Source organism: Lissotriton vulgaris, chromosome 10 (genome assembly GCF_964263255.1).
Source record: "Lissotriton vulgaris chromosome 10, aLisVul1.2, whole genome shotgun sequence".
Lineage (NCBI taxonomy): Eukaryota > Metazoa > Chordata > Amphibia > Caudata > Salamandridae > Lissotriton > Lissotriton vulgaris.
The window spans coordinates 66774298-66802158 of NC_141698.1; the positions used below are offsets into that span (position 1 = coordinate 66774298).

General features: G+C 42.0%; 1 protein-coding gene across 1 annotated transcript in view; it reads left to right on the forward strand.

Annotated features, from left to right (window-relative positions):
* PKD1 (polycystin 1, transient receptor potential channel interacting) overlaps positions 1 to 27861 on the forward strand; it is a 410044-nt gene that overhangs the window by 234523 nt on the left and 147660 nt on the right. Inside the window, exons 16-17 of the mRNA XM_086940492.1 lie at positions 18853 to 18996; positions 22128 to 22271. Coding sequence (XP_086796618.1) covers positions 18853 to 18996; positions 22128 to 22271 — 288 coding nt within the window. The remainder of the gene's footprint in view (positions 1 to 18852; positions 18997 to 22127; positions 22272 to 27861) is intronic.

A 27861-nucleotide genomic window follows, 5' to 3' on the forward strand; every position in this document is an offset into this window, starting at 1 on the left:
AGGACCTCTTCATTAGGAGTATCCAAAAAACTCTTTATTAGGTGTAGGCAAAGACCCCTTTATTTGGGGTATCTAACGACCTTTTTATTATGGGTTCCGTAAACCTTTTTATTGAGTATATACAAATACCACTTTAATAGGAGTATCTGAAGACTTCTATCTTTGGGGTGTCCATGGACCTCTTTATTAGGAGTATGAAAAGACCTTATCATTAGGGGTATCTAATTACGTTTTTATCAGGGGTTTCCGAAAACCAGAGATTGCTTTAGTATGAATATCCACAAATCTCTTAATTAGAGGTATCTGAAGACCTCTTTATTAGTGGTACCAAAAGACTTTTTTATGAAGAGTATCTGGAGAACTCTTTATTAGGGGGTAAGCAAATTTACCTATCTTTGCTACTTCCCATTGAGCAGACACGTAAAAAAAACCTTAGGAGCTTAAATACAGAATAAAAACCCACAAAAATAATATTTTTTTTGTGGGAGAAAATCCTTACAAACCCTGCTTATACCAAGACACATCTTCAGCAGGAAAAGGCTTTGATGAAAATCTCTCCTTCCTAAACTTTAAACAAGAGAGAATTTGTACAAAATATACTAATTCACAAAGTTGCATAGTTCTGATCTTTGTATAAACCACCAGTGGAATTTAAATGCTGCAATGCTCCTGTAAAATAGGCTGAATTTCCATTCTTTCACAATTGGAAAATGTCTTTCTCTCATGGCCTTTATGGTATTTCAAGCAAATTTTTATGCTGCCCAAAGTATTTGAAAATATTTTATCTAGAAAATTAATTAAACTACAACTAACGTCCACATTCTATTAAGTGATAATCGATGTACTGTTTTCCATACAGAATTCAGTGTTAAAAATTCACTGCATTTTTCACTTAAAAGTGTATATACCATTAAAGGGCAATTCCGATGCTGTTGGAAACGGCATCTGAACTAACCGTTCGGATTCCTTTCCGACTGACCCATTTTAATGGGGTCAGTCGGAAAGGAATCCGAACTGGATTTCCGAATGGCATCCGACGGGCGCAGAGAGCCCGTCTGCCATTCGGAAAGCCTTTAGTAATCCCTCAGCCGGCTCTTTCCAGCCGAGGGATTACGATGGCAGATTCCCACTGCCTTGCTGTTCCGGCCTTTCCGACACAGGAAGGCATTGGGAATCTGTCTTTGGGGGTCCCCAGCAGTGCATCGGTGCAATGCCTCCAAATGGCGGCCTAGGGGGCACCTATGGTGCCCCCCTGTTGATCCCTGCACCCGGTGGCAGGCACCTTGAGGTGCCTGCCAAGGGGGGCAAGGTTGAACTGCTCCTCTGCCCTATACAATGAGAGCATGCATTCCGTTCGAAATGCATGCTCCTATTGTAAAGTATCGAATTGCGCCGGACAGGGTACGGTCGCACCCGATTTGCTGGGCTGGAACCAACAACAGGAGGTAGTTCGGTTCCAGTTCCAGACCGATGTCAGACAGACTCTGGTCCGTCCGACATCGGAATCAGCCTCTAAGAGTGAATCAGTCAATTTCTCTGCCATTTCTCTTTATAAATCATTCCGCTATCGCTGACTAATGTAGCACACCCTTGATTGAAAGAAAGATAAAATATTGTTGCATCTTAGGGATCTGGTGCAAGGTGGAAAAGAGTCTCATATAGAATTTCTTCAGAATCCTTGATTTATAGTATCAGGTTTTTGTACAAAGACCAAATTAATCTTTACCAGATGCTCACAGCCTGCTCTTGAGGTTATTCCTCACTGTCCTTTTTTCTGTTCTTGGTCAAATTGAATTGTATACGTTACTGGGACAGGAGGGCAATCCGGTTTTAAAGACTAACTAACACCGGTAAGACCTTTCTTGGCCCTTCCCTTCCTCCTCTCCTGGAAGAGATCCTCAGGCCATTGGGACTCTTCGCACCTCCAGGTCATGGGGCTAAGACTCAGGTTATTCGGATAACAAGATTACGCGGAGGCTTTCTGCACCTGGTCCCCAGCTATCGCTGCCAGCACAGCTGCTTCCCTAAGCACACTAGCAAATGAATGATTCCATGTCTTCTGCTCTGAACCATCTGGTTACCGGATCCGTGCAAGAAAGATGCTGACCTTCCTGTAATATCAAAATCCAGCTTTAAATGGCAAGCTAACTGTTCTTTTCACTCTTTCCTTGTCTGACCTCCTTGCAGACAATTATTAGATTGTTTGACGCAGAATAGATTTTAAGAACACTTTATCCCAAAATGCTGAGCAAGCAATGAGCCAGCTAGCATTGCAACCACCAATCTACTTAGTTTTAGGAGCCAAATCAAAATTTTCCTGCTTTTCTTCACCTCATCTTTGTTTTCTAGTGCTCTAATGCCATGTTGGGTTGTCTGGGCCTTCCTGATGTTGATGACAATTGTTTAGCAGCACTAATAAAGTCAGATTTCGACAGACGACAACGTGGGGAAATTAATTATTTATTTAATTTTCCCTTGTCATCGTCCGTCCACATACCCTTCCTTGGGCCACACTGCTCTTACATGCACGGGCCGCCGCTGCATTAGCGTGGGGAAAGAGCATCACATCGCTATTTCTTTGTACATATGGCACAGTTCTCCTTGTGCCAGTTCATTCACCACAGTGCAGCAACTTTGCTTGCTGCTCTGTGTTGTGTCAAAAATAAACAGGGCCATATGCATCAAAGTAAGGAATTGCGATTCCTAAATTGCGATTTTTAATTATTCGCAATTTAGGAATCGCAATTCCTTTTGCATGTAGGAATTGCAACAAAAAATTGCAACTCCTACACATTACTTAATTGCGACTCTGAAGTTGCGATTCGCAATTAAGGAATGGCTTCCCATTCACCCCATAGGAATGAATGGGATTGCATGCTTAATTTGCGAGTACCAATAAGGTACTCGCAAATTGAGCATGCAATTTGAAGGGTGCAAGGGGGCCAAAAGGCTACCCTGATGCACTCCCAAAAAAAGGTAGGTATGCACTTGTGGTGCACAAACATGCCATAAGGGCATGTGTGCAGACCACAATGCTCTTTGAAAAATGCTTTTTTTGCATTTTTCTAAGGAATTGCAAATTACCATCAACTTGAGGTTTATGGTAATTTGCAATTCCAAATTGAAAAAAATGCAGTTAGCAAATTCATGATGCATTGCATTTAGGGAATCACAATTTGCGATTCCCTAACTGCATTCGCAATTAAGGAAATCACAAAAAATTGCGATTTCCTTAATTGCAAATTGCAAAAAAGGTACATGCATCTGAAAGGGCCATTTTGCGATCGCAAACAGCCGAATTTGGTGATTCGCACTGTTTAGAATCGCAAAATGGTTTGATGCATGTGCCCCAAAGTTCCTTGGAGTAAGAGGTAACAGCTAAGCATAAAAATCAAAGGAACATTACAAGCAAAGGATGCCACAAAGACGAATGAAAGCGAGGTGTGGGGCGGAATTTGCACCAGTGCAGTGCTTAATTTGTGAAATACTAAGTACAGGGGCACAACTTTTTTGTTAGGAGCCAGACAGACACTCGTGCTTCTCAATGGCAGAGTTGCCATATCTGTGCGTTCTCCCTTTGTTACTGTTTTCCTATATTTCTCTTTCTTGTTCTTTCCCCTTTCTCTCCCTTTCTCTCCCTTGCTGTGCATCCAAGTCTGATCATGAAAAATAAGTTCCAGTCTCAAAAATAAGTGCCAGGGACCACTACATGCAACTACCGGCCCTCGCGCACCAATGGGCAATGTTACCAGGCTTAAGAAAATGCAACGTTTTTATTAACAATTCTGCAGGTTTGTTTGGCAGAATATCCCTGACAAAAATGTTTGCAATGCAAAATATAGCAAAAGAAACACAAATATCAACTTAACACATATTTAGATCCTGATCCAGAGTCTGTCAGACTGGTTACTACATCATACATGTGACAGTTATCTCATCCATCTAATTACAAGTGCCATACGATATAATGCAGTTGTAATTGTAATTAGGAGGATGGGATATTTGTAATGTTTGTGACAGAGTTATTCATCCGCCAAACTCTAAATCAGGCTGTTGGTTGTTGAAAAGTACAAACATAATGGCTGCAAAAATACGGAAAACCAAAATATTGTCACAAAATAGGTAAATATATTGATTTTTAAATATTAAAGATTTTATTAATTTAATAAATACATTAACTTAAAACAATATTACATTTAAAAAATACATATAATGCAAAAAATATAAATACATTTGATAACACATACATAATATAAAAATGTATACTTTAAAATAAATGTAAACAAATAATAAATATAATATGTAAAGAAAAGTATTAGATATACATGAATAATAAAATAAAAAGTAAAAATAATTAAACACACTATATATATATATAAATAATTCAAAGATTAAAGTTACAAAAAATACATTAAAAATGACACACAAAGACGATATAATAATTAAAATTAAAATTAATGTTCAAATTAAATCACAAAATCACATAATACAGATCTTAAAAATTAAAAACAAACAATTTACTTACAAAATGTGATTGGAGAGGTCAAAATCACTATTGTCAAACTAAACAACAGTAGAGAAAGCATTGGAGGGGTCACAACTGCTATTTCCACTCCAATGTAAGGAACAATAGTGAAAATGTTGGACTCTGGAGTGGTCAGATTTACTACTCCAACTTCAACTTCAGCAACAGTAGGGAAAGCGTTGGATTTTGGAGGTGTCATATTTACTCTTTCCCTTTAGCATAAGCAAAAGTAGAGAAAGGGTTGGACTTCGGCGGAGTCATGTTTACTAGTCCCACTCCAACGTGAACAACAGTTGGAAAGTGTTGGACTTTATAGGGTTCCAATTTATTATTGCTAGTCTAATCCCAGCAATAGTCGTGAAAGTTTTCGACTATGGAGGGATCAGATTTATTATTCGCACTGCAATCTAAGCAGCAGTAGGGGAAGTGTTGGACTTTGAAGGGACCAGATTGACTATTACTACTCCAGTGTAAGCAAAAGTAGTGAAAGTGTTACATTTGGAAGGCTCAGATTTACTCCTCCCAGTCCTAAAACAAAAACAAAAAACAACTAAATATAGGTAAAAAAATAAGCATAAGACATATTTTCACAACTATGTAAAATTATTTGTTTTAAAATCATATTACTATAAATCATTACAATTGTAAGTTACTACATTAACATTGAAGAATATGAATAAAATACTAAAAAGTATTTACCCAATTTTTTTAAACGATATCCATATTTAAAATTATTTCCACCTACTGCTCTAATCATCCAATACCCACAAAAAGAAATTAAAAATAATACTAGAAAACAATTACCATTGCACATTATTTAAAAAACTAATAATGGGAAATGAATAATAATATAAAAAATTAAATCAATATACCATTAATTAACATGCAAATTATTAAAAACAATTACATATTTACAAAGTCATTAATCAATTAACAATTACAAATAATTGCATAATTAATAATCAAACTGGCAAATTAAAAGTTATAACATAGGTCATTCATAAAACAATTATATATATATTTTTTTTATTCGCACAATTTTCTCTTAGAAACCCAACAACCCGCCAATAAATTGAAGTAAAATAAAAAAATCTTTGAAATATATTACTGAATCAAAATAAAATAAACTATACTAATAATATTTACACATGCTTAGCATTAAAAAAATACCTTATAACTCAAAAATGAATATAACACAACAAAATATTTAAGAAAACAATATTAATTACAACTATATTTAAAAAATAGATAAAATCCTCTAAATAAATCTTTGCTCTTACCTGCAATATTCAGTTTAAGAAATTCTTGACAATACAATATTTTTCACACAATACTTGTGTCAACTCAATATTTTTGCAATAATATAAAAGTCATACAACTTCTGCAGAATGCCAGAATCATTTTGTAGAGCGTGACACGTGTGTACAGATGGATGATGGTTGGGTGAAGTTCCATGAAAATATATAAAAGTGCCCAAAGATCCCAAGGATAAACATGTTGCTAGGAAATGCTTCATGGTGGTCTTCTGAGTTTTATTGTCATTATTCATGATTATATCAATGTGTATCAGTATCTCCACCTCTAGACACATCCAGAGCTCCTTCTTGCTACCGGCACAAATTAACTGTTCCCTTCCTTAGCATTCTCTTAGGCAATTTCAATAAACCTCTGCCATGTTGGACCAACAAATCATTTACCACGGTTTGTTCAATCCACTGCCTGGCATGCTGTACAGTAGCTTCAGAGTTCCACTCCCTAGTAGTATACTCAAGTGTTTGTGTGTTTTGTATGCTCCTTTGCCACAACCAACAGTGGTGCCCCTCCCTTTCACCTCAATCCGTCATCTTCTTCTCACCAAACTCTTCAATCCATGTATCATTTCACATTTAAGAAACCATTTTATTTGACTGTACATGAGATCTCTGTGTGAAATTCATACGTACACCAGCAGATTTTCAGAAAATCATGAACGGAGTTACATCTGCGAATACTCGATCCCTGAAAATATTGTAAGCTTGGAATGTGATGCATTGATTGAGGTGTATAAAAGTTGTTTTTCTGTTTCTGTTTCCTATGAAATAGTAGATGGTTGGGCATCTTGCAAAGCTTGCAGCTGAGATAGAGCATTCGACATAGATGGAGTCTGCAAGAAAGTAGCCGCTCTCCTTCTCCACTGTTTTGTAAGGCATGGTATACAGATTACAATTTCATCCAATAAGAATAGAGATCGGTGGAAGATATTTAGGACATTTATTTGTTCAGCTAAATATGGGTAGGCGATGACAGATTTTCAGCAGTGGAGCTGCTGCTGCAAACATTTGGGCAAATATCAACAGCCTGGCTGCAGTTTTCTGGATCGCCTGGTATCAAGATGGAGAGAATATCCACTGTTCAACCCCAATCCCATCAAGGCTGAGACTACTCTGCTTTACCCAGGTGGTGTGAGAGACAGCAAGATCCTGCGATGCTGCTTGAACAAAACAAAAAATGAGGATTTTTATTTTTTTTAATTATTTTAGTTAGGGGTGTTCGTTGGCCTGTGCTGTTGTTATCTCCATGTTATCAGACCGGGCTTGGAATTACGGTCATATGGAATATTGATGCAACGCTTAAGTCACTTGGAGAGGTATTGCCCCGTTTCTGGGATCATTGTGGACTGTTGCTGTCATTTATTAAATCCTGTTGAAGCCCTGAGATGTACCTCTCATAATTTGGGAAGAGGCTGGAGTGAGACCCAACAAGTGGCGATGAGTTGAACTTCTGCAGGGGACAAGCATAACTCGCCCACTACCCCAGATAATTTTGCAGCAAAATAGTCTGTTCAGAGATTGTCACCACTCTCATCAATAACCGCTCACAAAAGTATATGCAAGGTACTCTAAGGATTTTTGATCATCATTAAAAACAGGCACTCTGCAGCAACGTCAACCTGTGTATGAATTGATAGAAGTTAAGCTTTCAGTAAACATTAAAGTAACAGTTTGTACATCAAAGTTATCAAGCGATAATTTTGAATCAACTCTTGTGAATTCAGGCGAGTGTCTGCACAAGCCTCTGTCACAGATGGAGGCTTTGCATGCAGGTTTTTCAGTACATATTATGCAAGCGCTCATTGACGTACGTCACCTGGTGCGGCCAAGCATTACATAAAGTCAAACAAGTGGAAGCGGATAACTGAAATGAGCAGAGATTCATGAAGTAATGATATTCAAGTTATGTTAATGGTTAGGAGATCACATGCAGACTTAAGCATACTGCCCGAGGTTGAGAGTATTTGACTTAAGAGGTGCTACTATTTAGTGATCTTGACATTTTATACAAGAATTTTGGCTATCATTTTTGTCACATACATTTCAGAATGCTTTTTTTCCCCTTTTATTTTATTTGTGGGAGTCATGAAATTGATCTCATGTGCTAACATCAGTGACTTAAAACCAGAGAAAATTCTATTTCAAAGAAGAACTTATGGTTATTTTAGTATATTGTGTAAAATTGTTTTTTAGTATATTGCCTTTCTCTCTATTTTTTTTTGGGCAACCTTTTTTTGTTGAAAATAACTTTTATTATGGCATTGTGTATGTCATTCACAAAGGAATAACAAGGCTATAGGAGCCTACAATCCAATTAAAAGGAAATAGTCTAAAAAGGTGGGCTCCATCTTATGCCAAACTAAGGGGGTGGGGTAAGGAACAGAGGTTGATACATTTCCAGAGGGTTAAAAAGGTGGGACGGTGAGAGGGAAAGGTGGTAGAGAGGGACTACCACAGACAGAAGAGGCATATAGCTGTCAAGGCTCTGATTAACTCAATGAGATCGCTGACACACAGAGAAATACTGAACAGCAATACATGGACACAGCGGAGTAGCGATATCATAGTGTGTGTGTATAAACATACCCTCCATAACACAATCTAACCTCCTCCTATCATTCACACTATTATTCAATCAGACAACCAAATCATCAAGAAACAGCCTCCCCCCCAAGAATCGGCATACTGGGGTGGGCGTATCCGTGGGATCATAGCCCCATAGACAAGGAGCATAATCTGCATAAAGACACATCCTATCTACTCAGAAAAGAACAACAGTCGAGGATGAAGGGGTCTAATACTCCAATAGATTGCAGACATGTGGGACAGGAAACCACCACAGTTAACGTCTGCCATGCGGGAGTCATATAGGAAGTGAACCTTGGCAATAAAGTCATCTCCCAGTCACATCCAGGGCAAAAACTTGAACTGATAGGACCATTGTATAGGGTCTAATGCCTTTTTGGCATCTAGTCAAAAGGCCAATATTTTCTCTGGGTCATCCTTCGTGCGCCACAGAAAATGAGCTGGCTTCTGGAAATGGTTACAGGGACTGCAGCCTGTTACAAAGCCAATCTGAGATTGCGACAATTTTGGCTCTAATTTATAAATCCACATTAATCAACAAGATAGGAGATAACTAGCAAATTCTGAGGGATCCTTGCTCTCCTTCAATAGGAGAGTTATGTGAGCCATTTTGGAATTGGCTCCCTGGCAGCCACTGTCCAGAGCCTCCTGGTAGGCTTTTGTCAGAAGAAGGAAAAATGAGTGCCTTACTTGTCTTATAGACTTCACCTGGACCTATCTTGTTTTGGCGCCTTGCAAGTGCATAAAGCGGAAGTAGCTTCTGCCACCTCCTCCTCCTTGAAGTCACCCTCAGGATATGGCCTTCCTTCCTCAGAACAAGTAGATGCAGAGGAGCCAGAAAAACATCAATACGGTCCAGAGTCAACTTGGTCTCGGAGGTGTAAACAGACGTAAAAAATGATGTGAAGCATTCCATAACAGCGATTGGGTGGATGACCATTAGGAATCGTTGGTATAACCAGCTGGGATTTAAACTGGCACAGCTACACAGCCATCAGCCTGCTTTTTACCCAAGATCATTCCCACTTCGCTGCAGCTTAAGCAGATCCTGTTCTTATGCCGTAGTAGAGAAAGTAATCAAGCGTTGCTTGGCTAATTCCAACCCCTTCTGAATGGCAGGTTGGACCCTGTCTATATTGGTCATGGAGAGTGCGACCTGCCATCTCTAAATGGCACTGGTCCTCTTGCAACTTGCGCTTCAACACAGCTGAGTCCCTCATTATTGCCCCTCTCAGGGTAGCCTTCGCCGCCACCCACATGGTCCGATAGGAGCTCACTGAACCCTCGTTGTCTGTAAGATAGGATCGAATATGCTGCCTAAGTTGTGCTTTTTTGTTGGGCTGGGTTTATGTGAACGCTCTAATTCTCCATATATTCGACGCAGAAGCGAGTAGGCTTAAATCCGGACCTAGACGAACCAGGCTATGATCTGTCGTGCAAGCCTCTAGGATATTGCATCGCAGCACGTCTGCCAATAGAAGGCTTTGAAGAAGAAGATAATATGCGACATAGTGCTATAGGTGATATAGATCCGTGTACCAGACTCCATTTTGAAATGTACCTAGAATTAGCCTGGTTTAAGGTATTCCCCTTTGTCAGTTTTATATAAGTTATTTTGCTTGCTTTCATGACACGAGGGCCCATGCAGCTTGAACAACAAAGTTTTCTTGTTCGTTTATCAGCAGCAGACGAGGCATGAATCTGACCAAAGTACCCTAGAATATCTATGTTTCAGGGCCATCTAGGACATATATGTGATATAGCAGTGATATGTGCACAGAAGTAACGCTTCTAAAAAATGCAGGATCTGGCTGGATTTTTCATTGCATTTTTGCCTTGCTTATCATCTCTTATCAGATAAATTATGTATTGGTCAGTTTATATATACACTGAGATTTGACCATTCAGGCTAGAGAGGCCTTCGTCCACGAACGACTGTTCTTCTTAGGCCTAGGTTGGACCTAAGGAGCTAAAATTGCGTTCGGCTGAACTCTGATCACAGAAAGCTCCGCCTTGCCTTGCCAGCTGAAGCCCGATAACACAGACGCACTTTCACCACAAGCAATGTTATCTTACTTCTATGCTCTCAGCGTAATGAGTAGAGAGTGACAGGAGTGTGTTTTGGAATGGCGGAACATGGTACTGTGAACCGTGATAGAAACATTTGTTGCATTCACTCTCACAGTCACACTAATAATAGCCATCTGCTTTTTATGCTCTGTGGTCATAGCTCTTGTACTCATTTTTAAAATATTGCAGTATTGGTTTTATACATATGTTGTAGCATTATTAGTACAGATGCTTGAGGGTGACATTTTAGGTACAAAAGTTGTACTTTCTGAATACCACTGCTTCCCTTGGAGGGGACTGTCTCTTTTACCGGATGGCATAACTCCCCACGTGAAATCGAGCAGAGTGCAGGTCTGCAGTAAACCAAACCCACCTTTCTCATACATAACGTGTGGAACTCAGACCCTGTGTTGTTGTAGAATAAGGGTACATCCATAAGACACATAATATGGGGGCAGGAATGAAAGGAAAAGTCTCTGTCTGTGGGATGTAGCAAGCACAACTCATCTGAGAATGCATGGTCTGTTAGAAGGCTTCAGATGAGGGTACTATCTGCACAATTATAAATGTCAGGATGGCTGGTACTATCCAGAAAGGGGTCCAGAGTCAAGTTCCAGTGCCCACCCAGGAGATCCGGTCTGCGCCCGAAAGCAGTAAAAAGTCTGGAGAGTCTGGCCCAAAACTGGGTCTTATTCACATTTAAAGCATATGTAAAGCCTATGACTGTCATCTTATTAAATATCCTGTACCTTGACAAATGCCCATTTCCATCTATGTCTGTCCAAGTCTTAAAGACTCTACAATGGTGTCTATGTCCAATAAGAATGGCCTCTTTGCAAATCTTGGATGAGCTGTAAGAGCGGGAAGACTCTCCAATGGCTCTCCACCAGTAAACTACTGCTAACCACTGATCCCACCCTTTCCTTCTGGAGTTTGAGGGATTCCTCAGATTGGAATCGGGCTCGCTTATCTGCCGGTCACAGCAGAGGCTTGTTGCGATCTGTGGGCACCTCCAGTGGTAGGGGATGCACTTGTTGTCCACTGGATGGTGAGGCAGAATTCCTCCCCTGGTGGCTGGCATGAATGAAATGTAGTGAGGTACAGCCGGGCAGACCAACTAGGCATGTATCACCGCCTGGCCTTCTTTACGGTCTCATTGTGTTCTCCATGGCAGTGATGAGTCTGAGAGCATTTCCCGTCCGTCACATAATGAGCTCTAGGCATTTAAGGGGATGCGTCCAGGCCTCTGGTGGTAATGGGGACAGCCGGTTCAGCAAGCCACCCAGGGAAAGGCTGCGTCATGCTCAAGAACGCGTCCAACCAAGATCGCAGCTCTACGTGCTTGGCTCCCTCAGACAGACAGACCCTCCAATTCGGCTCGGGTTCAACTCCACTCACACCTCTGTGACCTGGATCATGTCAGCCTCCTAAAGAAGTGAGTAGATCAGCCCCCAAGAGCACTGAGAAGGTGAGGGTTTGCAGGGCTGCGGCGAAGTGGCCATCTTGGTCCACTCCAAGCTCAGCCTCCCTTTCTCTATTTTCTTAGTTTGTTGTGTTTTACTTACATGTGTTATGTGTTGTGCTTACATATCCCAGTCCTCACTAGTTCTGTCTGAAGCTGGTGAACACTTTTACTGTGGCGAAAGTGGAAAGCTGTTTGATTCCTACCTCATTGCCATTGATGTGGAAAACCTTTCACCTATGAGGAAGCAAGGGTTCTTGTTGGATAATCTTGGCATTAATGGAATGAATATTTACAAGTGTATTGAAGTAAATACATTGGTTTGTGCCAAAGGACACCCACAAGATTTGCACGAAATGTATGTAAAGAGACTGGAAGGTCATGTTAGGCCATGCATCAAGGTCGTTTGGGAAAGACACACATTCTTTGCTCATCAACAATTGGAAATATAGAGAACGGGGAACTTTGTTGCATATCCAAGTAACTTGACAAGAACATTTATGTTTGGCGATCCGATCGAGTCCTTGATACTGCATCACCTGGTGCAGTATATCATTAACCCCATTCGGATTACGCCATCGCAGTTGTGCAGAGGATGGGCCATATATTCACTCGGGTGAAAGAGATGAGGAGTGAGATTAATGCTGTTGCAGAAGTAGCAAGAGAGAAGGATGTTGGGTGTAAAAAAAAAAGAATGGACAGGTGGAAAACAATGCAGATCTGGAAAAATTGACAAAAAGAATTCAGATGCTTCAGAGTGTCTGCCTTTTTCATAGATTAAACAGTGTCAATTACTTTGTGAAAAATTTAAGTACAGAAAGTGTGGTAATCAAGGGCATTATGTAAGGGTGTGGAAAAGTGCAACAAGTGGAAGAAGTACAAGAGGGCTTGAAAACGTTTGTTCTACAGGTCACGGATACTAAAAATATGTGAACTCATCATGCCTGAATGTGAGGTAATGGGCTGCAATAAAGAACCAACAGGGCTTCTTGATTTGGGATCACCAGACACTATTATAGGTGACCAGCAATGGGAAAATATGGTTGGAGGTGACAATATCAACTTACTGGTTAAGAAAAAACAAGGATACATCTGATAGCTCTTAAAAGCATGAACAGTATTTTCAGGGGCAGGGCAACCATTAAAAAATTATATGTAGCCAAAAGAAGTGACAATCTCTTTGGTAGTAGAAATCAGCTTGATCTTCTAATCATGCTGAATGGAAATACATCTCAACAAGCAATGGTTTAATTTTAAATGAGGGTGAGGGGATTGTTGACAGGTTTCATGAAGATTTTGAAGATAAGTTGGGATTGTTCGCAATGTTTTAAACTAGAGAGCAAGGCATGTTCTCTATAAAGTGAGGAAGTTTGATGTTGGAACCCACAACATTTGAGTTTCAGAGATTGAATGATTTAGGACTAATTGAAGGTTTGGAGTCTTCCAAATGTTTGGCACTAGTGGTGTAGTCAGGAAAACAATCAGAAAAAAGTATTCGGATGTGCGTCAGCCTTAGAAGCATGAAGAGGAACACCAGGATAGATAGGCAGCCCCTTCCTAATATTTCAGATGACTTGTTGCTACTTGAGAAAACATGTGTTTACTGCAATTGACTTGTCATTGCCATATCAGCAGGGCAATAGGAAGAGGAGTCAAGGATTTTGAGTTCATTTGTGATGCCTTTTGGAACCCTACAGTCAGGATGCCTAACTGGATGTTTTCAGCTGCGGTGCTATTCCAAAAGGTCATGAACAAAGTACTGAAGGGAGTGAAACAAGTGATGTTTTTCAAGGATGACATTTTGGTATACAGCAGGAACATGACAAGTCGTAGAAAAATTAGAGAGAGTCAGACTGACACTGAAAAAAGGAAAGTGTGAGTTTCGGGTGGATTATTGACTTACTGAGGCCATATCAATTCCAGAGATGGAATTAGTCTACATACTGATTTGGCACAGTCTATGCTTAAGGCACAAATACTAAAGGACAAATATCAGTTATCTTCCTTCCTAAGGTTAAAAGAGTACTGCTCAAAGTTTGTTCTTAATTTGCTAGCCTAGTGCAACCTATAGGATAGTTGTTCGAGAAGGGGAGAAATGCCAGTAGGCTGTTGATTGCCATTTTGCTTTTTTTTTTTTTTGGAAAACCTTTATTTGACATTTCAACCAAGTACCGGCCGCTAAGCAGTTGCAACACAATAAAACAATCAAAACCCAGACTCAGCATCCCGGGGAGCGGATTCGCCACGTCCACCATACGTACTGGTTGTAAAACATATCAAGTTGGTAACAGGATAAAAAGGTTCCATTTTATAATATAAGATAGAAGGATCAGGTGCCATACAATATCTCAAGTTGTGAAAAAAGGGGGGGGGCGAAATAGCACTATGTCCACAGTTAAATCATCTTCGTGTAAGTCAGCAGCGTTAAAGCATACTATTCAGGATTTAAGCAAGCGTACAAATACAGTTCGCGCCAGCTGAATGTCCGCCCAGTAGCACTGAAACATTGCGAGAATTGAGGCACATATGAAACAGCAGAGATGGCCATTAAAATGAACCCATTACACTGACCCGGAAAGGAAGAAAAGAAAAGGACAAAGAAAGATGAGAAGAAAAAAGGCCATAGAAATAAACGAAAAACAAAACACCCATCCCCCAACCCTGCACCCCTGCAGATGACTACAGCCTACCCCCCTAGCAGCGTGCCTGTCACCCAAGAACTGAGACCCGAAATATAGAAAGACGCAGAGAAAGACAGAAAGAAATTAAACCCCACCCAAAGAGGGGAAATGGAGGAGGGCTATCTTCTACGTGCTCCCGGTCTATCCCCCCCGCCCTAACAAAGGGGTCCCCCCGAAACTGTCACATCTGAATAGTCCAAACTGAAAAAACATCCCGGGGGAACCACCAACCCTGCCCGGACTCCGTTAAGCTAATGAAGCAGTCCCGTTACCGATAAAACCACAATGAACAACCCAAACAACAGTCTCAGCCTTGGCCCCGTCGATCGAATTCGCCGAATCCCTCAGACGAATAAAGCCCCATCATCAAAATGTCAAAAGATACACAGAAGTGGTCGGAACATAGTTCAGTAGATGAAAAAAGAACAGTAGATCCCAAAGTAAGCAGCTGGTACCGACGATGTCCCTCCCCGTCTCCGAAGCCAGGCATTATCACATCCGCCATCTTGATATACCGACTGGGGAGGGGGTTCGACACAATCCAAAACAGTTCACAGTACCAATTAAAAGGTTCCAGGATAGGGACAGCAGTTGAATGTTCCGACAGCTGCAAAACCGGGGATTCCAAAAAATTAGTTAAGTCACCGATCACAGCCCATTCAAGTAGATCCACTTCTGTAGGGGCAGGCACAGCTTCCAGCACCGGGTCTAATTGCGCCACTGGGGCGTCGATCAAAAGGCAAGCTGGCTGCCGGGTCTCGGGCATCGAGTCAGGATCCGGTCTCAGTCCTTTAAGTCCATCTGCCGCCGACAACAGGCCGCAGGTCCGAGCTGCCACAGTCGCCTGAAGTGCCTCTAAGGCCGCCAGCACCTCCCGCAATGACGGGCCACTTTGGGCCTGCTCCGCCCGGTTCCATAATTCTTCAGGCATAATGATCCCCATGGAGAGGCGCCTTCTCCAGGGTAAGATCAGCCGGAGCAGGACTGAGCCGTGAGGGACCAACCGTCAGCATGCATTAGTGCGCAACGAGACTCCAGCCCAAGGTACTCCGGAGATACAAGTGCCGGGCCTCCGGGTCAGGGACCCCTGCAACACAGCACCGTGCGTCAATCGTCTCCTCACCTCCAACACAACACCAGGTTGCAGATGGTAGCAAAGCAATCCAAAAAATTTCGAAAGTTCCAGAGACCGGACCCTGCCGCCCTCAACAGTCCGCTGTTGTTCAACTCAGACCCGGCTAAGCCAGCACTCGAGCCCCCGGCTTCCAGACTGGGTTAGGCCACAAATCGGTCTTCGACGTTACTCAGCTCCACAATGTCAGAAAAACCCCGGGATCACACCATTGGAGTGCAGATGTGTTCACACACACGGATCCGGGGCAGGAAATCAGGATAAGTGACAGGATCTTGGAGCGTAAGACGGAGGTCAGCGGAGCCGGGAGACTATGCGGCCATCTTGCTTGCTGTCGTAGCTCCTCCTCCGCCATTTAGCTTTTAATGTGGAGCATGTGTCCATTTTAGGCCATTTTGATTTTATGGAAAAGAACAGTTTTGACAACTGATGCTAATCTGTTTAGATTTGGTGCATTGCTACCCAGGTGAAGAACGAAGACAAGAGAGTGGAAATGTCACTTCTTGCTCACTTATAGGAATAGAAAGCAACTTACCCAATGATGGAACAAGAGGCCCTTGCATGTTTCCGGGCCATTCAATATATCAAGCTCTTCTTGTGGAGCATATCTTTTGTAGTTAGAAGTTATCACACATCTTTAGTTAACCTATTTCCGTGCAAAGGAAGTGAAAGAGCAAGGTGTCAAATAAGTAGGTGGATGGAAGGAGTTAGGGATTTCAACTTTGTGGTGGAATATTTCCAAGGATTGAGGAAGAAAGTGGCTAATTGCCTGTCAAGATTACCTGTCAGTGCTAAAAGATAAAGAGTGTGTGTTAGTATAAAATAAATTGATAGACCGAAGGACAAAACAGAATGAGAACAGGCTAAAACAAGTGATTCTCTTTTAATCAGGGTCTCTGAGCAAGTGGTCCAGAGGTGGCCACTGTATAGGGTCTTGGCAGAAGCAATGAAACAGTTTTGATATGTAAGAGATGAATTGTGCATGGTGACGGTAGGTTACCCATAGGGGGTAAATGGGTTCCTCCAATAAGTGTCCAGGTAAACAATGTGAATTTAGCTGGTGAGGGACATTGAGGTAGGAACAAGACTAATGCCTGTGTGAGACAACAGTACTGGTAGCCAAGGATGGACCAAATGGTGGAGGTCGTGGCAAAAGAATGATAACGAATTGTGATAAGGGCAGTCATCAGAGCAGAGTTGGGTTGACTACTTCTCTCCTGATATTTGAGGTGCCAGATGAACCCTGGAGTAAACTTGGAAGGACCATTGTTGGCTTATTTGATTGTGGGGAACCCTCAAGGAGTTCTCTGGTATTGTTGGTGGAAACATCGTTTACCTCGCATGCGATAGATCGCATGCCATTGCAACACGGTCATTACAACAACTGTGTTGTTACATTGCAAACCATTACAACGCAAGTCGTTAAAACAACTTGCTGTAGGGGGCAGAAGGTGTTGGATTTAAAATCCAACACTTTCCCTACTGTTGCACAGACTGGAGTTGGAATAATAAATAATACTATTCCAAAATCCAGCGTGCCCCCTAGAGAAAGTTATTGTAACGACTTGCGTTGTAATGGTATGCAATGTAACAATGCTGTCGTTGTAACGACTGGGTTGTAATGGAATGCGATGTATCGCATGCGTTGTAACATGGCCTATTTATTGTTTGTAGGTTGTGATACCAAGAGGATTACCACCAGGTTTCTGAGCTCTGTCTCCACTGTGAGTGTTTTGGAATTTCTCAGAGACACATTTTCTACTGAAGGCATGCAAAGAGTGTTATTAAAAATTCTAAAAATGGTCTGTGCTGGGATCACACATCTGTTGCCTCCTTGTTTGACCAATTGCTGCTATGTTTGCTCAATAATCATGCATCTACAGCTGCTGAGTTTGGTCAGTAATCGCACATCTCTTGCCAACATCTTTGATTAGTACTCCGACATGTTTTTCATATGCACAACACTCAAATGTGTGGGGAACCCATGAGGACTGAGGTGTCTACTCTCCATACCACAGGGTACAACTAGATCAGCTTGTTAAAGTGAAGCACCAATTTTGTACTTGAATACTACACGGTATGCAACGGTTACCATGCATTTTTTACAACGCGGTACCGTTAGCACGCTACTTTTACCACGCAGGTCGTTACAACGAAATGCGCTGGGGGGCGCTCCAGGATAGTAAATACTTTAATTTACTATCCAACTCCTTTCCCTAGAGTCCACGGGGACTGGAGTTGGAATAGTAAATTAAATAATTTACTATCCAGCGCCCCTCCACGCAAGTCGTTGTAACGACTTGCGTGGTAAAAGTAGCGTGGTAACGGTACGCGTTGTTAAAGTACGCGTGGTACCGTCATACATCCATACTACACATGATTGTGCAAGCCCTGAGCTGGTTGAGGTTTAGGATACAGTTATAATGATAATTATTAATAAAGCAGTGAAAGTTAGATACTCAGCCCATTCCAAAATGACCAGGCGTGGCAGTCCTACTGGTGTCGTACAGCATCAGTATCTGTGAGGTACAGAAGATGGTGAGAAAACTGCTACATTTCGAAGACCTGTTCTGACAAAATGAAGAAATCAGATTAGTGTAATTACCAAGCTCCTTTGGGGTCCCCTTGGTTCTTCTCCTTAGCTTCAAAGTCCCTCTATCTACCATCTAAGAAATAGAGCTTTAGCACAATGCTTTGGGGTTTAGTCCTCAATCAAGTGTACGCGCTGTGTGTGCCCTACATCCCGACATTGGCTTAACTTTCTGAAGGGAGTCAAACAGCAAAGAGCAACTTGAAATGGAAGGTGTAAATCAAGAACACACACAATTCAGTTATAGAGAGGGGATTTATTGCCTTGGGACAGAAAGTCCTCTCAAATTGGCAATTGTTTACCAGAAAAGTCCTAGGCGAGGTTCCAAAATTAGAGTTGTGTGACTGAGAATACACAAGTTATCTTGAGGGATACAATGATGGGTTCTTAGTGTGATCATAAACTGTTGGCAACTGTGTGGCACAATGAGCCGCTGCCCCAGTCTTTTCTTCTTTGACATTTCTTTCCTTTTGACTTATGTCTTCTCTCTTAACAGGGTTCTTCGTCGTGGTGTGATGCAGATCTGAATAGAAGTGGCATAATCATTATTCCCAGAGATAAATTAGAGGCTGGTGCTGAATACACTTTCGACCTTACCATCAGCAAGCCGGGCCGACACCCTGAATCTACTAATCAGACGGTAAAAACCAGGCATAGTATTTAGTAAACACTTCCTGATGTGTCCGCCTTGATGTGATAACTGTCGTTCATCTGTAGTAGGTTCAGGAAAATGCTCCATTTCTAGTGCTAGTGGCAACAAAATAGAGCACGTCACAGTGGATGTTTGTTGCAGATATTCTTAACTCTACATGGTGCATCATAGTTCCCCCAAGTGTAAGCAATCATCAACATCCTATGGAAGCCAGGCCTGGTGTCTCAGTGGACTGGTTCATCTACTCCAGGGATCTGTGTCTGACCTCACAGTACCAGGTTCAACTCACTGAGGTCAATTAAATGAGGACCATTGAGATGGACAACAATGATCATCTTTTGATCAGCGCCAAGATTCCCCCGGAGGGTGAATATGCTCTTTACCGCTTCATGTTATAAAAGGAGGGGTGGAAGCTAAAAGTTAAGTGTGCTCTGGAAGGAGGAAGCTGAGCAAAAATCACCCCTATAGATTGTATTTATTTGGGGTTGTGTAGCACAGACCTAGCTGGGTAGCAACAAAGTGCTATTAACTAGGAGGTGCTGGAAGAAGATACAAGATCATGTATGTCAATTGAGAGCTTACACATGTGAATCGTACAGTTACATTACATTTCACAAATTTACAATTGTGTTATATTTTACTCGTAAATGACAATTCTAAGCATGGGGGAGTAAATTAATTGCATAGACTCAACCTATCTTCAGTCAACTACCAGAGGAAGGTTTAGAACCCTGGTCCACAAGTACCAAAGTCAGCTGTTTAGCCCTGGCCCACATGCATGTGCCTGCAGACAATATTGGGTGAGGCCACATATACGCAGTGTAGTTGTTAGGAATCCTTAAATGTTGTGGAGGCCTAAGTCGCAGCTGAGGCGCTTTTGTAGTCTGAGAATATTGATGTAGGAATAGGTTTCTCTTCTGCTCCTGAGCCAGTGGGGTCAGCTAAAGTTTGCTCATTAGGTCAGGATGTGTGTGAGTGCAGAGCCTTCTGCCATTGGGGTCAGTTAGGGTACATTTACTCTCCTCAGTCTGGTTGGTGGGAGAGAGGAGTTAAAGAGGGTATTTGTGTTGAAAGGGAGTATTCCAGACCCCCTTTTGGGGGTTTCGGAAAGCAAAAGCTTTTCTCGGTTCATCTCTATGCCCCACAACCAGCCTTTCTGGGGGACAAATACGCACCAATTACCAGCACACTTGTGTGCAATCCCATATGCTCAAAATTTCGCCCCTAGATGGAATCTTTTTCGGTGAGGATTGGCCTGGGTCTAAATGTATTATTGTTATTATTATCATCATGATTATTAATATTATTATCATGATTAATATTATGATTAACATTATTATTATTATTGAGTTTATCATTAATATTATCATTACTGTCATTATTATCACGATGATGAGGATTATTATTATGAATATTATTGTTATCATGAATATTATTATAATAATGATAATGATTATTATTATTATGATTCTCATGATTAATATTATTATGATTCTCATTATTAGTATTGCTAATATTATTACCGTTTTTATTAGTATGATGATCCTTATTATGATTATCATGATTAATATGATCATGATTATTACTTTGGTTATCATTATTATTATTATTATTATTAGTATTAACATGTTTATTATGATTATCGTTATTATTATCATAATGATTATTATTTGTATTGTTATTCTCATGATTAATATTATTGTTATTCTTATTCTAATTAAGATTATTACTATTTTTATTATTATTATTGTTGTTGTTATTATTATTACTTTTAGCATGATTATTATTATTATAATAATGATTATTATTGATGAGGACGATGGTGATAATCTTAGCACTAAAGATATTTATAAAGTAGCCGAGCAGCACAGTGGCTTGAAGGGACAGCTGACCTGAGTGAAAGAGAGGTATCTTAAGCAGTGCGTTTACCCAAAAACTAAAATGAGTTAAATATGTTCCTTCACCTATGAAGGCTCCTTACTCTGTTGCTGCAGGGGACACTGGAGCAGGAGGGAGACCGGAAGTGTTTCTGGTTGTCTTCAGTCAGTACACGTGGCACCTTCCTGGGTACTCTCAGAACCTCCATCCCTCTGAACCTGTGGATTGAGTAACATCTCTCCTGCTCCACGCATGTAGGGGCTCTCTCCCATACACTACCTCCTGTAGTGTGAGACCTGATGCATTGGGATGGAAGACAGTAAAAATCTACAAGTCCAGACAATATTTAAGGATTCACTGGGGCACTTTGATGCACGTGGTTTAGACGCCATAGGAATTTGAACGCATGCACTGTGTTGTGATAGCCGCATATCGTTGTCAGAATATCGTCTGACATAAATATCGTGTCCTAAATATTGTCTACAAAAATATTGGCCCATTAGACGACTATAATCTTGCAAATTATATTTTTAGCACAATACTTATACCAGATGATATTTCTTTACATGATAATCTTTCACACGTCCATAATGGTACTTCATGCTGTCACCACCCCAACTCATGCAAAATTAATTATTGTGACGACAATACATAGTTTCAACTGCTTTTGTTTTTCTGTCCTTTTTCTCCTTTTACGTTTCCTGAGTTTTAAAATATATTTGTTTGACGTCAAATGGTTCTTGTTGGCTTTTGGGTGGGAGGCAAGACTTACTTCAATGTGGTTTCCAGCAAGCATTGCCAAATTGACTGGCCATCTTTCAAAACAATTTTAAAGAGTCAGTACACAGCTTTTAAGGTCACTGTGGGAGTAGGACCTTTCCAGAATTTGTGTTAAAGCATTTTATCTTCTTGCTTCTTATTGTACTCTGCAGGAATGCTAGACAATTGTTTTTTAGGTTTCTGCCTGTTTATTACCCACTTTTATGCACAGTTAAAACATTTTAAGTGCTTTCCGGTTTTAACCTAATATCCACTGAATTCCTCTGTGGGTTTTGCACATGTTTTGCAGGTGATTATTGGTGTTTGTGTTCCCTTACATATATCAGATTATTCCTGCATTTTTTTAAGATCCAGGTTCTGTGGAAGAAACACTTATTCTGAGGCAATGCATAGTGCCTCATTCCAGGTGAGCGTGTCCCTTTAACTTACTTATACCGTCTACTGACCTTCTCCCCTGACAGGTGCTCATCAAAAGGGGTTCTATGCCGATCGTGTCATTGAAGTGTGTCTCCTGCAAGGCGCAGTCGGTCTATGAAGTCAGCAAGAGTTCCTACCTGTACCTGGAGGGCAGCTGCAGAAACTGCCAGGGAGATGCCAGTACTGGGGTAAGGACTGACCTTGTTGCGAGGGGGTAGGTGCAGGTGGAAATGTATGTGATTTCACCTAAAATGAGAGCTTGTTTCTTCCACCAAATCCCAGCGGCTGAATTTGTGCCGTGGATGGTGGCGGCTGATGGGTATTGACCCTCATTTTTGGAGATCAGGATTTATCTTCAACATGAGGCTTTGACCCTGAGCACGAGGAGAAAGACAGATAATGGAGAAAAATGAAAGATAGGAAAAGCAGCGAAAGCAGGGGCAAAAAAGAAGAAGCAGGAAGCTTGAGATAAAGAAACAAAGAGAGTGAGATAAAGAAAGGCAGATAAATAGACATGAAATGTAAAGTGCCATGGGAGCATGAGGGGAATCAAGTCTAGGCAGCCCTGGCGTTTGGCAACCTCGGCCTTCGGAAGTGCTGACCGCGAGCTCATGAGGACAACTTTGTACCCCTGTACTCACCGTCTTCCAAATTAACCGCTGCTGAATTCCCACTTATTAAATCAGTAGCATGTGAACCTATATCCAGGAGTTAAATAGCCTGTACTCGTGAAGAAATGAGGGTAAATCTAGGTTCAGTGATCCTTGGGAGAAATCATTTCTGCCAATGCGTATTGACAAGCTGATTTATGTTTTATCACTCTTTGCTAATTTAACAATGCTGATATAATAATCACTGTGTTATTTAATCATTTGGAAGGAACTACTCATACTATGAACAATAAGAATTATTCACCCCTCCCTAAGATATGTTGTTATATTTTTGGGGGTCAACAAATGCTTTCTTTCTTGTTAGAGAGTGTGTTAATGCAGCTGGTTCAACTGAAGTAAACAGCCACAACTCCCAGAATGCATTGTGTGAGATATCAGAATATCCCTGTCAGAATATCAGCTGACATTGCGATCATGTCCCAACTACCTCTGCTAAAATATCCCCCCACTGGTCCAAAAAATAGAAAATGAAAACCTAATCAGACAACAGGGCGCTATGTTTACCTCAGATATTTCTGCATGTAATATTCTGGCATGCAAACAAATTAATTCTCTTTATGCTGTTTCATCTACTTTTCTAATAATATGATTACTTTTAGAAATCACTAATATCAGGTAAGTTAAGACAGCAAAGACTACAATTCCTAGAATACATGATGTTTAGGTTGACATGATGACTCCATGTCAGCCAGACACCTTATTTCGAGTGTTCTGCTTTCTTTTAAAAATCCCTTTAAAAGGTGAGTTCATGAAACAAAGACTACAATTCCCAGAATGCTAGATGTATTACATGAAAGAATAAAGCTGCCAGAAGAATTGTCAGGACCCTTCCCGGTACATGGGGCTGTAAATGACTCTGACTGCCCCTAGGTATGGCACAGGGGTGCAGGATTAAGCCTGCAGTGTCTGGTGTTAGGGAATGGAGTCCTTTGAGGGGGCGCAGACTCTTCTCTCTCTTCCTGATCTCGGTGAGGAGGGGTTGTGAATAGCTGAGTGAAGCCTGCTCACACCTCTTTGTGCTTCTGTGGTGTGTGCTCCACCTGGAGACTACCCTCCTTGGCAGAGAATCATTGTAGACAAAGGCCAGGTCTGTAAGGTGGCCTGACCGGGACACATGAAAAGGGAACTGACCCAAATCAGTTCCAAGGAAACAGACTTGGAATACACATCCTCTGCCTGTGAAATTGGTATAATGATGGGCGCCCAAGGCCCATCGTTGTTCGTTTTTATGGTCTTGTCTACTGAGGAGGGAGCACTCCGAAGAGTACTCAGAGACTACTACACAGCCAAGGGTCTGTGTCACACTGACAGTAAATGTCCCAGAGGCGCGAGAACAACCCCTAAAGTCCGATCTGAAGGAGGACTTGGTGGACTGTCTTGGGTGCCAGGATATCCTGCCTGTGAGTGAGGGAAGGATGTGCCAACCCTTCTGGAGGAGCTGATCATGGAAGTGACTGCCGTAATAGACTCAGGCGTAGTGTTCGCAAGACTGAGACTTGCTTAGCAGCTGCGCTGAAGGAACTGTGGTACTGCTGAACCGGCGATGCAATCCATCCTCATAGTAGCTACCAAGGCAGATCTAGCTGTGTGGCAGAATGTTTGCTTGACTGAAGCTGGGATAAGCACCCGCTGGTGCCTGTGAGCCCCACATGTGTGCTGCATGACTGCACCAGTGTCCAAGTTGAGCTGTTGGGTTGGGACCAGTCCTGAAGACCAAATGATTAGAGGGGTGCCTAGTAAAGAATCAAGGTTGTTGCCTCTAGGCAGTGAAAGCTGAAGTGCCACCTGGCAACATGCGTACCAAAGAACCACCATCTGCACGCGTATTGCCATTGTCCTAAATAAAAATGCCATGTACTCACTGGCATGCTGGTGTGAATCACACCGTGAGTTAAGCACCCTTTGGAGTGCCAGCATGAGTTGCGTCATGAACTGGGAATTACCGTCAGCCACCTGGAAGAGGAACTGCAATTGAAGCATCCAAACCTGCGCCGCCGGCTGCTATGCTGCTCCTGGGAGGACTGCCATGTACAATCGGGAAGCTTCCTTCAACCAGGCCCAGCGCGGTTCCCACAAACTGGATGAGTGACTGACCGGGTTTAGGCCCGTTAGACTGAGTGCGAAGACCAAACGGTGGAAGCACGAGCTGCTCCCATAGGTAAAACCTCAAACTCTGTACTGGAGTCGTATCGTTAGAAAGGGGTGACTCACCAGGGATGAGGGACATACAAAAGGGGTAACTGGTTTAATCATCAGAGGACCTTGAAACATAGACTTGCATCCGTAAATCAGGGTATTAATGCATTCTGTATGTATCGTTGAATTCTATGCTTTCCATAAAATAAAGTACTTGTCTTTTAAAAGTGTTGTATCCTGAGTCAGTACCGCCACAATACCCTCTCGGAGTGTGTGACTTCTCACCCTCGCTACTACTGAGAGTTAAGTGGAGAAAGATTTATACCTGGCCTATTTTGTAGAGCCATAGTAGGTCACGTCCCAGGACACAGGTGGTAAAGCACTTAACCCTCTTGATTGTGGCCCAATATCCCCTGCCTGCTCCGTGGCCCCCTGAAAAGGGTATGACTTTCCATAAGGCACATTTGCATATGAAGGGGTCAATTACAATGTCATTCAGAAAGGCTCCGAATTGGATTCGGGTCTGCCGAATCCAATTCAGTACCCGTCTTTCCGACCGGTTCGGTAAGCTTTCTGAACAACCTATTATGATGTTCAGAAAGCGTTCAGACTTTCTGAGTCGGTTCTTGATGGCATTCGGAGGAACTGAGTTGTTCGGAGCTGAATCATACAGGTCTACGGACTGCATTTCCGACTGAACGATTACAAAGTCAGATTCGGACAGCCTTTCCGAATCGGTTGTTCCCACATGGATCGGCTGTCGGAATCTGACTTTGGGGGACTGTAGCAGGCCCCCTTTACCCTGAAGTTTTCTGATTGGGGTCCATGGGGGTACCCAAGTCACCCCCCTTTCAGGCCATGCACAGGGTGGCAGGTATCTAGGGGTGCCCGATTTTCCCCACCACCCCTTTCTTCAATGAGAGCCTGTGTATTCAGTCAGAACACAAGCTTCCATTGAAGTCAATGGGAGTCTGACCGAATGGTATTCAGAAGCATCGTAATCGTTCGGATACGGACTCCTTGAATACAATTCGGTCGGAAACCATTCGCAGACTGATTCGGTCAGAATGCTTTCCGACCGACATCGTAATCGAGCCCTAAATATCTAAATGTAACGCAGTTAAATGTAGTGTCTGGAAAATGTGGTATGTTCTAGCCCTCTGGAATGGACAGTGGACACTCCTGAACTACTTGAAGGTGCAGGTGCTTTTCCCTGGGCCATCAGAAGGAAAGTGCTGTTGGGGCATTTTTTCCCAAGATCCTTTGCTTTCTCAGGGCCCCATGTTCATTCTATAACAATTATTTATACATTTTATAGAGTGTCTGTCCTGTGTATTAATGGCAAGAAAGCAAACACAGTTAATACCAAAAAATGATAACAGATGCTGTACTTGACATGTCTTCTCTTTCTTTGCAAGACATCTTGTTTTGAACTTAGAAATAGAAGATTGTCCTTTAGGAGACCCTTCTAAAGTTGTTGATCTGGTCTCTGCAAACAAATCTGATATGCTTGGTGGCTTTTCTTATTTCCTAACTTCACCTGTGTTGTAAAAAACAGTCTTTGTTCAGTTTCCCCTCTGGGAGGATGCTATTCTACCCTGAAACAGGTGGGTGAACTTCTTCGGCCAAAAAGAGGGGAGTGAAAGGGTAAGCTGTTTAAAAACCTCCCATGGGGGCATTTTTATGTCTATCCCTGGCAACCATTTTGTTTGGGTGGGGTGTGAAGAAGCAACATTAGGAACTGCTGGCAAGGTCTGAAAGTTTGTCAGCAGCACATTGTAAAGAGTAAGAACTGGCAGCGTCTCCCGAAACGGATACAGACGTGTCCAGGAAACACTTGTTGTTGGATTACTCCACTCATGGACATTAAAAAATATACTATTCCCTGTTGTCTAAAGCAAAAGCGGTTAATGTGACTTGGATTTGTGCTTCAGGCTTCGTGATGTAATCAGAGATCTCAAAGCAGTTACAGCTCATTGCTCAGACTACATTCCTGAGCATCTACAGAGAAGCATGCTGTACACTACTTCTGTCCTCCAGCTCTCTGTGCCAGACAGTGCTTTAGCTAACAGTAGTGCGGCGAGTGCAGTGGCACCAGGACCCATGGGTGTGATGCACCCTCTGCATCCCATCTCTGGATCTACTGTGATATGGGGGCTATTTACATTTTTCACTGGGGCCTATGGCATCTTCCTATGCCTGCGGTGCCAAAGCAGTTTGTAGGTACTGAAATGGATGCATCCCTCTTTCATGTAGCTCAAAGCATGAACACAGAACTAAACACAGCATATTTCATGCTGACATATTACAGAATGCAGCACATGTAGAAGGAGGAAATAATGAAAGAAATTAAAACATTTATCCTTGTTACTCCTCACCTGGGATGGCATATCATTTTGACACAATTCTAGGTTTACTACCCTTAATAAGATCAATCAAACTCCATCCTTTTACAAATGTGAACTCTGTTCCAGTCAGGACACAGTGCATCTTACTGGGTTCTCATCAGTATTCCCTGGCTACTGTGAAGAAGGGGGAAGGTCCTGGCATTCTGCGGTCAGTGTCAAATGCACTGCACATAACTTTAAGTAGCAAAAGCCTTCTGGTTGATACGCAACAGCTAGCCCTGTCAAGGAGGGACAGGAGCTCTGTGGCTATTTCAGGGCCCTGGTCGGCTTGTCAGAAAATGTAGGTATGTTTCCCCAAACCGCCAGATTTATCTATGTCCTCCGGCCTGATCCCTATGACAACATGAGGCATGTAGGATTGCCCGCAAAGGAGGTAAAAGATAAACTCAGGAATAACTATCACTTTGTGTAGCATTCACTGTGTCTTCAGCAGGACACCATTCATGCATATAGTCATCCAGCAACACCACACATATAAATCAGACCATTCCCACCACTGCCCCCTACTCAAGCCCACTCTATGGAGCACACCCTATGTACACATTGGTTACTGCCCCAGAACA